The following is an 11,345-nucleotide window of genomic DNA, read 5'->3' as shown; positions in this document are numbered from 1 at the left end:
CTAGAACTTGGACCGAGTTCTAGCATTGTGGACACAGGCCTTCAGAAATGACTCGTCAATCGACGTCGAAACGACGTCAATATGACGGATTCGATGTCATATCGACTTGGTCCAAGTTCTAGCATCGTAGACGCAGGCCTTGACTGGGGAGAGGCGCGCGGATGCGAAAATTGTCTCGCGGTTTTATTCGATCACCGTCCACCCTCGCAGAGAGTCGATGGAAAGTTTCGTCGCTCCTCTTCCTGCTGTTTCGTCCCGAATATCGCCGACGTGCGTTAACGGGAGCTGAGGACAGACGTTACAATAATAGACGGAGGCGCCTTGCGACGTCGGCGAGGCAGGAGGAGGAAGATCGCGAAGGAGCTCGGCGCGCAGCTGGAGAACGCCGACGGCTATCCGCGATTATCATCGCCTTCGACGAGGACGGTGGAAAGCGCCGCTTTAAGAGTGACTCACGAGATAAAGACCCCCGGCGTCTGGCTCCGTCCGCGTGTACTTTCGGAATCTTTTTAAGAGCAATATCCTGACTCTAAGAACCGCGCTCCGTGCGTTACAGCCAATTGCGCGTTGTAACTCGAGACGAGTAGCCACCGCGACTCGAGCGCACAGTGTGTTTGATGCTGGTGAAAATTATGTCGAATCTTAATCGCATATTTCCATCTGAATAGTTTCCGACGGTTATTATACTAGTAGAAAGCGGCACGAAATTCTGCTACAGGCGCAGAGATGTTTTTAATTGTTAAAAATTGTTAAAAACGTATCCAATTGAAGAGTTAACGATAACATATACCAACCGTGATATTAATTTAGCATATAGCTGTACACGATGCGCGTGTAATTATCTGGGGGCCCGGCAGAGCGAGTAAGCTGTAAAATTGATATAATTAAACGTACTATTCTACATTTAATCTTACATTTCATTTACTACATCCTGACGTTTGCATGCGTCGGCGGTAATTATAGACATTGGCGGACACGCATGTGTGTTGCCCCAGAATTCATGTGACCGAGACGCTTCCGTTAAACGTGATACCTTCGCCTGCATTCAACCAGGAGGAAGTACTTTCCAAAAAAAAGAGTCCTATCTCCTGTTACAGTTCCGGTGAATGAGCTTCGAGGTAATTCAATATAAAGAATAATCGTACCGTCGCGCGTATCGAAACGATATAAAATATTTCGCACGCAAGCCCAACAACTGGCCCGCAGCTTCCGGGGCAATTAATTTCGCGGCGCGGCGATTGGTACGCGTTGCTCCTCGAACGGCCGATTTCGCAGTTGCGGAAACGCCGATAAGAAAGAAAAAAAAAAGATGATTCGCTTCGGAGGCCTCGCGCGGCGCGCACATTCGGCGAGAGGAGACAAACCGGCCGGAAGCGGCGCTCGAGGGATGCCGGGGTTCGCGCGCGCCCCTCTTTGGGGGACTCCGACGCAAGAACAAACCCCCTGACGTTACTCTCGTGCGCTTATCATCCGACGCTCGTTCGTTCTTTCACCCTCTCTCTCTCTCGCTCTCTCTCTCCCCCTTCTTTCTCCGTCGCGACGACGGATTCCTCCCCGCTCCTCTGCCGAGGCTTAATCCCGACGTCGTCGGGTGTAGCTTCGCCTCGGGAGAGTGGAGCTCAGGACGCCGACACGAGTGCGTTTCCCTCGTCACGAATACCGCTTCGTCGCTCATTCTCAGGCTCGGCTCGCGACGGCTGGCTGCACTCCTCGACTCGGCTGCATTCAGCCGCACATCACGCACTCCGTTCCGACACGTCGAGCGCGCACGCACGGATCCCTCGGCCCACGGCAGGACAGAGAAGTCCCGGCAGGTCCAGGAGGAGAGATCAGCTGTTCCCTCTCGTCGCCCCCCGTGTCGTTTTTCCACGTTGAAAGGGAAGCAGGATGAGGGAGATCGTGCATCTGCAGGCTGGACAATGCGGCAACCAGATCGGCGCGAAGGTAGGTTGACAGTGCTAAAGGAAGAAGTTTTTTTTCCCCCGCGAAGAGAATGCAACATACCCGAATGTGTCGCGTAAATTTTCCCCTGGCGAAAATTTTAGAGACCGCTACTTATCGAGACAGCGATATACTTTCGTTTCATTTATTTTATCTTACTTAATTGTACTTATTTAATAACCCCGTGTCGTTTAAATTAAAAACAAAACAATTGTTTCTGTACACGCCACAGTGTCTCGATGACGAATTCTGCAACAGACTTTAAATTAATCTTATCTTCATTTTTAACCAGCTTCGATAAAGGGGGGCGTTTTTGAGATGAAAATAGATCGTCAAAATATAGCATCGAGGAAAACGTCGATAATATTGAATGCTCCAATATTGGAATTTTGTAATAAAAATATTTAATCATTGAAACACATAAAACAGTTCTAAATCCGCGGGCGAGTTTTTAATTCAGCTGTTAAATTCGGCGTAATAAGGTGCCAACAGCCAATAGCTTTAGTATCAGAACTAAGAAGCATGAATGGAGGTGATTTATTCGGGCACACATTCAACAGCATACAAAAGCGTCGATGGGACAAGAATAAATTATCTGTCGAAAGATACGCGGTGTCCGGAAATTAACTGTAAATCCGTTTCACGTCGCACGATAGACGACTGTCAATTAAAGCGCGGACAAGTCAAGTATTATGATTCATCGTCTTCGTATCAATCAGAGTTCTCGAGATACAGCACGGTGCGTTAATTCGGTTTGGGTAATAATCAGGGATGGGCAAAAGTTGCTGGATTATTTAAACATAGGTGAAATTATAATAATCCGTGATGTTATTAGCGAAAGCCATTTTGAGTTATTTTTATAAATCCTTCCTATTCTTTATCTTTCGGGACAGAATCAATAAACTCGGCGGAGCCAATAATCGGCGAGAAAACATGAGCGTTACGTCGCTCCGTAAAAAAAAGCAATCTTACTTAATGGTATCGCTCGTCCACGGCTGCAATCGAATTGAAGATAAGGCGGCGCGCAACGAATGGAATTTAAAGAATCGCACTCGTCTCAACGTCGAGGACCCCCTTCTATTTCGCGTGACCGCAGTGCGCGAAGTGATCCAAGTTTTAATCGCGCCGACACACGATGGCAGGAAACGACGATCGCGTTGGAGAACACTTAGGCCTGGTTTCACCAGCTTAGCTCAATTCATTCTTTGTCTTTTTCTAATTGTTACTTTAAAAAGAGACAAACGTGAATTGAGCTAAGATTAAAGTTAAACGACGTTTGGTGAAACCGGTTAAATCTTTAAGACTCTGCTGTAATCGCGTTCAGTGTTCATTAAAAATGGGTGGATGTCTCGAAATTAGTTTTTTTTTAAATTAAATCAATTGTGTGAAAGATTAAATCATGCTGCGTCTTAGTTAAGTAAAAAGCTATTTTCAGCCATTACAATTGTAATACGATCACAAGGCAGCTCCTGGCGAAGCCTAAATCAGATAATTATCGCAAAACTGTAGGCTGAAATTGAGCGTTACCGTTAGTTAATTTTAATGCTGGCTGATTCTGAACAAGGTGTATTATTGGACGCATTATGCGAAGCTAGTATTATCGCGAAGCACTTCAGACTCGCTAATCTCATTGATCGTGTTCGTAAGCGTGACAATCTGGACGCTCGCGATACATCCAATTACTTTGTTATTGCGCAGACAGTATCAAGGAACCATCTTTTGTCAATCAGGTACACTTTAGAATCTCACTAATGCACCGCATAATTAATATAATATTGTCTCTGTGCTGTTGATTATTTTGAGATATGTCACGCTAAACATTATCGCGTTGCTGTAAAGCCGTTCAAATTATTAATGGAAATGCGTGGCATATACATGGAATAAGCATTACTTTGGAATGTACTCTTCATTCAACAAAGCAAACTTTCTGCTTTATCGAGCTTTATCTTCGACAAATAATGCCTTATCAAATTTCCGCCTAACTTTTCTACGAATTAAGAGGTGTTTCTTGACATTTTGTGCGGTATTGCTCATCGCAATGACGCACACCAGATTGTAAACGAGAATATGGAGCACCTAATGAGTCAGAAATTTTGTTACCAGCAATACAGCAAGAACTAAGAAAATTTAATTGCAGAATATCAATCCAGATAACACAAGACACTTCTATGAACATTTTAAGAGTATTCTTCAAGAATATTTAGAATATTCCATAGGTCATTCTTATATATTTATCTTACGTTCGTGAAACATTCGACTGGCACTACTATAAATCTTTTTCGAATGCGAATAGAATAATCTATCGAATATAACGTGTCGGTTATATATGGTATGATCACAGGTTTCATTGCCTTTTGCATAAGATAAGTGTATTACACAATAAACAATGTGCAATACATAAACTCGATGAATATTAAAAAATTATTCTGAACGAATATTTCAAAGACATTCTCGACGAATATTCTAAAAATGTTCTTCTTTGTTACGAATATACGATTTCTAATTATAATAATCTACATATATTTATGGAATATTTGAATGGAATATTCTGAAATTAAAAATATTTGCACTCCAGAAGACTTCATAGAACTACGTATGCCATCTGAGAATGAGAAACAATATAATTGGATATTAAATTAAATTGATACGGACGGCATGTTGATTTCGTTAATTAATTAAAATAAGCTTATTAATTAACGCTTTTATAAACATACACAGTCCTCAATTTCTAGTTAGATCAGGTATTCTGTCATTGGAGATTTGAAAATATATGAGTAATCAAAAAGATGTAAGGGCACAAAGGGAAAGTACAGAAAGCTCATCGCGATCTGTAAATCTTATCGATTTTCGCAATCATTGGATGCATTATTTCTATCGATCCAGAAAGTAAAGTGCCCGTACGATTATCTTCTTTGAAAATGAGATCGTCCCTTCTCTTCGTCGTGGATTTATTGTCGGTCTCGCCGCGTTGTTTTCCGCTCGACAGAATTTAACGATCGCAGCAAGAAAACCGAAGTTCCTGTAAGATTATAAGCGCAGTCGTGATCTACACGATTGTACGACGATGTTTCTCGAGTAATCGAAACACCGTGCACCGGTTGGAAACCTAAGATAGTCTCGCGAGGGCACGATCGATGATAGTCGGTCAAGCGATGATATAATTATATCACGGTTGGAGAAAAGTCCCCTATTATGAGACAGCGGAGTTTTTGCTAAATTAATAGGCATCATCTGTTTACCGGAAAACTAATTGTTAGATCGTGTAATTGTCGCGAAAAAAAGGTTTGTCATTGAATTTGGACGTTGAAAACCAGCTATCTCATGATATGTAATTCTTCAACGACCTACACTGGCCAATATTTTTGTTTTAAAAAACGACATTTCGGTCCCAGATTTGGACCCTATTCAAATAATCTATTCACACAATTGTTAGTGATCTCATATCGTTCGTTTGCCCAATATCGCTATGTTAGTGAGATATAAGTCAATAAATGATTGCACTCTTTGGTTGAAGAGTGCAATTGAAGTTGCATTGTTAATTATTAAACACGGGTAAAAGTATCAAGAGATGTGTGTTGGACGAGAGATCAAATTGAACTGCTATCTCATATTATAATCCTATCTCATAATAGAGGACTTTTCTCTATACATTTTTTTATTAAATCAAATTTTTCTTCATATCTGATGTGCGACAATATATTCCCAGTCAAATATTATCAGTTTGTAAATTCTCGGTCTTAAAGAATTCTGCTCCAGATCGAACGTGACTGCGAGGAATAGAAACCAATGCCTATTCATGTCCGCGTGATAATGAGCGTCGCGTACGTGATGCACGTAAATGCAGCGACGATGCATTTAGAATAATCAGGGAGGCCCATTTCGCCGGGGCGGCGGCCATAGCGACCGGCACACCGGCTTGCTATTAATAGAAGGAGAAAATAGTAAAGACAAGACAAATGGAGAGAGGAGAAATGCTTAACGGGAGGGTGGACATGAGCCAGGGGGCACAGGCCGCGTTTAATTCCGTGCGTCTCTATTTTTGGGTGTCGCGCGTGTTATCCTTGTCACCGCGGTCGGGGTGCACGCTCGGCCTCGGAGGGAAGCCCGCCCTCCGTTCAGCACGTCGAGTGGCTCGCAGGAAAAGTGTAGTAAAATAAACAGGCAATGAGCTGTATTTACAAAACATTAAGAAGGCGCCCGCTATTCTTGTATAGAATTACCTTCCGGTTACTAGACATGCTCGCACCCTCAGAAAGGATTTTTGTTACCGAGACAAAAAATATTCTTGAGGCATTTATATTTCTCACCTCATTTAGTATGAAAATAAGACGATATTAAAATAAAATCAATAATTCTTATTCTCGTTGTATGTTTTAAACGAAATATATTGTGCCAGTTAATTGTCGACGTTATCCTTATTATTTATTCTTATTCTCCTCTAGCGAATTAAAAAAGATTGACTTACTGTACCGAGACAAGAGTAACTTATGTAAATGTAAGTTTATATTATATATTTATACAATATATTCTTGCGTTTAGAATAAATTTTCCTTCCATTTTATAACGCACAAAGTTGACACCACGATATTCGACAAAAGACTATCATTTTATTCTAGATTTTAGAATTTTTTATTTAAGATTAAAATATCCCTTTCTCTATAATAAATATGATTGGCGCTATATCGATCCTATTTTATGATACAATGAAGTGTAATAGCATTGGATCCGTAAATTTTTCTGTGGGTGCGGAAATGAGTAGGCTGTTTAAACAGTTGGCTTCTAAAGTATTAATGTTAACGAATCACGTTGCAGTTCTGGGAAGTTATTTCCGAAGAGCACGGCATCGACCAGTCGGGCATTTATCACGGTGACAGCGATCTGCAGCTCGAACGAATCTCCGTATACTATAATGAAGCGTCTGGTAAGAGCATATTGCAAATATTACGGTGCGCGCTCTCTTCTTCTCTTCGTTCTCTACGTATAGTGGATTATAACTTATTTGAAATTTAGTCTACTCGGAATTTATTACGTACATACACTAAAAGTATTAAAAACGACAAGAAAGTACACGGAAAATTTATCCTGAAAATCGTGTAATCGTGGGACAACATGGCATTTTGAAGAACTTTATGACAGTTTTCTAAAATTTTACCGTACGTTTTACTAGTAGAATGCATAATAATGTTTCAAAAAACTCTGTTGCCCTACGGTTACATGATTTTTAGGGTAAATTTTAAGAGAAAATTCTCTCCGTGTAGATACTTGTAACACGATATAATTATCTAACTAGATAATTTAATTGAGACTAAAGAGATAAGTCGTGCAGAATCTTTTTAATGGAGATTACTTTGGCGGATTCTATCTTCGCGTCGAAAATAGCAATAACGAGAAAGATAGGAAATCGCGTGTCTTGCACCGATGGAATGTTGGAGAAGAGGAGCATCGAGACACGTATTTTACGCTGAAAATAGCTCTCTGTGGTCGGACTTAAGGTTGTAAGTTGCAACTGCAACACGATTTCAGGACTTCTCGTTCGCGTCGCGAAAACGAGATTAGTTCCGAGAACGTAACACGCGGCACGTGCTCCATGGTAGAAACAGTTTAATTAACAAACGAATGAAGCGCACGCACCACTCGTCGTCGTGAGTGATTGGTTGTTAGAAATAGATTCGAATGTACGCGGAAAAACTAATATCTTTAACTTCATACATTTGGAGCGCATCTTTTTTCTCGTGTTTTTAATGTATATTTTTACAACTATTATGCTCTTCACCCAAACATCCTGTTAAGTATTGAAAATTAATGCGCGAAACATCTCATCAGGAATTGACAAAAGTACATATTGCCATTAATGAGGATTCATTAAATCCATCGATCGCGAAATTAAAATCATTTTACATTCTGGTACTAATTAAAGTCGCATATCTTTATATTATCGCAAATCCTTACATAATCCTATAGTGACTGTTAATTTGCAAACGATGCAGACACGTGGTTCCATCCATGTATGTACGCATTTCCGCCGAATTATTATGTTCGGCACGACTTTTCGGTAGACCATCGTTCGAGCTAATATGGACGTCTTGACGTCCTTGTGTTATCGCGACTATTGGGTACGTTCGTCATCATAGATCGTTTTATAGATCGTTACTTTCGTACATATAGATTTAGCAATGGAAAAATTAGGGATTTTATTGCTTTTTCTATTTGACAAAATATTTTACGAGTCGTTCTCTTTTGAAGATTTCTAGGCATTTCTTGTACTTCTAAAATATCCGAGTAAGCCCGAGTGGAAATTTGGGAACTATTTTGACACTTTCAAGGATAATTTGCACCTACTTAGCTGATCTATACATCTACATAGACCAGCAATAACCTACTTTGATGATATTATATTTTTTACTCCTCCCTTGAATCTTTAATTCTAAAAATTTATGTTAGCTTCTACTTAAAAGGACCTACTTTAATGCTAAATGCAAAAATAGAAATTTCCGACACTATCAGTTTTAAAGTAGGGGTAAATTTTGTACTTGCAGTTCGACCTCTTTTACTGTCTTAGGTCCTACTATACAGGGTGTACTAAAACCACCGGATATCCTTTGAATCGCAGATTCCTTAGAAAATTTCAAGAGGAAAATTCTAATAAAAAAATGTCGAGGCTATGATCGTTTTTAAATAATAAGCGATTATACACATTTCACAAATGACAGGTCTGAGATTTCGCGCGCTCAGGCACGGCGACATGACGAGTGATAAAAGTGTGTTTCGCGAGCGAGCGAGAACCAAAGTCACCGTTTAACGGGACAGAAAATATTTGGGAAGACGATGATCCGGTTATTTTGAAAACTTGAGGATAAAGAGAGGCAGGAGACTAGATTGAATCTAACTGAAAATTCCAAGTTCACTCAGAATATCGGAGATCGACTAAATCGAAGGATATCAGTCTGATCAAGATGCTCATCATAGTGAACCCCTCCCTTTTATTAATAAGACGTTACACAAAGTTAACCAAAGAAATGGTTAAAGATAACAAGAGGAACAATTAATTCGAGAATGAATCGTTAAGTCTGTAGTGAAAGTTGTTATTATGCTAAAAAGGGCGATATTCGTAGGAACACCTTTATCACTTGTCGTGTCGCCGTACCTGAGCGCGCGAAATCTCAGGTCTGTCATTTGTGAAATGTAATCGCTTATTATTTAAAAACTATTATAGCCTCGACATTTTTCTATTAGAATTTTTGTCTTGAAAGTTTCTAAAGAATTTATGATTAAAAGGATATCCGGTGGTTTTAGTACACCTGTATAATAAAATTATGGGTTCCACATAGGGACAAAATTTCGACTTGGGAGTAAATATACATATATTACCTGATCCTTATTTCGCTTTTCCCATTACAGTCGCGACGTCCACGAGTGGGGGGAAATATGTACCGCGCGCGATCCTGTTGGACTTGGAGCCAGGAACGATGGACGCCGTTCGTTCCGGCGCTTACGGAAAGCTCTTTAGACCGGACAACTTCGTGTTCGGGCAATCCGGCGCGGGTAACAATTGGGCGAAGGGCCACTACACCGAGGGCGCCGAGCTGGTCGACTCTGTCCTCGACGTGGTGCGAAAAGAGTGCGAGAACTGCGACTGCCTGCAGGGTTTCCAGCTTACCCATTCGCTAGGCGGTGGTACCGGGTCCGGAATGGGCACCCTGCTCATCTCCAAGATCCGCGAGGAGTATCCCGACCGAATTATGAACACTTACTCGGTGATGCCGTCGCCCAAAGTGTCCGATACCGTTGTGGAACCCTACAACGCGACCTTGTCGGTGCATCAATTGGTGGAGAACACCGACGAGACCTATTGTATCGATAACGAGGCTCTATACGACATCTGCTTCCGCACTTTGAAGGTTTCCAACCCGAGTTACGGCGACCTCAATCATCTGGTCTCGCTCACTATGTCCGGAGTAACCACTTGTCTTAGGTAAAAACCCGCGACGGTGACAAAAGAATTCTTAAAAGAAATACAATCCTTCGAACTATCAATATGTGGATAAAGAAGTAGCAATACGTAATGCAGATGATATTTGTTTTCGCTTTAAATAACAGTATATCGACTGATAACTTTTTAAGTTGAGGGAATAGTATGCATTTGCTAATAATAACATGACTCCGCGCACGTTGACTTGTTCAGGTTTCCCGGCCAGCTGAACGCCGATCTGCGGAAGCTCGCGGTGAACATGGTGCCCTTCCCACGTCTGCACTTTTTCATGCCGGGCTTCGCACCTTTAACATCCAGGTCTATGCAGCAATATTCCGCGCTCTCCGTGCCGGAGCTCACGCAGCAGATGTTCGATGCCAAGAACATGATGGCAGCGTGCGACCCACGCCATGGTCGATACCTCACCGTGGCGGCCGTCTTTCGCGGCAGAATGTCGATGAAGGAGGTGGACGAGCAGATGCTGAGTGTGCAGAACAAGAACAGCTCGTACTTCGTCGAGTGGATACCGAACAACGTCAAGACGGCGGTGTGCGACATCCCGCCCAAAGGTCTAAAGATGTCGTCGACCTTCATCGGCAACACCACCGCTATACAAGAACTGTTCAAGCGCATCTCCGAACAGTTCACTGCCATGTTCAGGAGAAAGGCCTTCCTCCACTGGTACACCGGCGAGGGTATGGACGAGATGGAGTTCACCGAGGCCGAATCCAACATGAACGATCTGGTGTCCGAGTACCAGCAGTACCAGGAAGCCACGGCGGAGGAGGACTTCGAGGCGGAGGAGTGCGCTGATGACTTCGAAACTTGCGAGCAGGAGAACTGAAGACAGATAGACGTTCTCTACCAGTAGGCTTATCTTCAGCCTCTCTGTCTCTGTCCCATCATCGTAGGAGCTCGCATGACCGATCGTGCGAGGCTATCGCGAAAAGCCGTGTTTTGATACTTTTATATACGACGCACGATGCGCTTTTTAATCGCTGAGACGGACGTAATATAGGCGATCGAGATTACTCTAGTACATTTTATTGATTCCCCTTAGGGTTACAAGGCGTTTTTGAAGGAACGTGCCCAAACCTCTTATAACACCTCTCTCTATATCCAATTCGCTATGTGGCGATCGAACGAAAAGCCAACAATGTTTTTGTTTGGTTTTGAACCCGGGTCTTCGGATTACCAGACCAGCGCACAATCCTCTGCGCCACGATCGCCACACGATCGCCGAGATTACTCTTTTTACGAATTGTGTGATACCGAAATATTTATGAAGATCGATATTCGAAGGCAAATGATATCGCGGCGAATTAATTTAAATTAATGCGAAGAGTAATTATTTAGTATGTAAAATAGCCTCTTTTATTGATCTTGTATTATGATACGCCTATGTTATATTCAGCTTTACTAGTGATAATCATAA

General features: G+C 41.9%; 1 protein-coding gene across 2 annotated transcripts; it reads left to right on the top strand.

Annotated features, from left to right (window-relative positions):
* Positions 1–1,560: 1,560 nt before the first annotated feature.
* Positions 1,561–11,014, top strand: LOC105568120 (tubulin beta chain-like). Of its 2 annotated transcripts, none has more exons than XM_012023528.1 (4): positions 1,561–1,944; positions 6,754–6,862; positions 9,340–9,913; positions 10,124–11,014. In XM_012023528.1, the coding sequence occupies exons 1-4, from the start codon at positions 1,888–1,890 to the stop codon at positions 10,752–10,754; spliced, it is 1,371 nt and encodes a 456-aa protein (XP_011878918.1). In that variant the 5' UTR covers positions 1,561–1,887; the 3' UTR covers positions 10,755–11,014. The 2 variants fall into 2 exon arrangements, with proteins under 2 accessions (XP_011878918.1, XP_011878919.1); XM_012023529.1 differs by lacking the exon at positions 1,561–1,944 and adding an exon at positions 6,420–6,436.
* The last annotated feature ends 331 nt before the right edge of the window (positions 11,015–11,345 follow it).

Source organism: Vollenhovia emeryi, unplaced genomic scaffold, assembly GCF_000949405.1.
Source record: "Vollenhovia emeryi isolate VEMERY1.0 unplaced genomic scaffold, V.emery_V1.0 DF939131.1, whole genome shotgun sequence".
NCBI lineage: Eukaryota > Metazoa > Arthropoda > Insecta > Hymenoptera > Formicidae > Vollenhovia > Vollenhovia emeryi.
The sequence above is the reverse complement of the archived record's forward strand: the minus strand, read 5'-3'. Positions and strand labels throughout refer to the sequence as shown.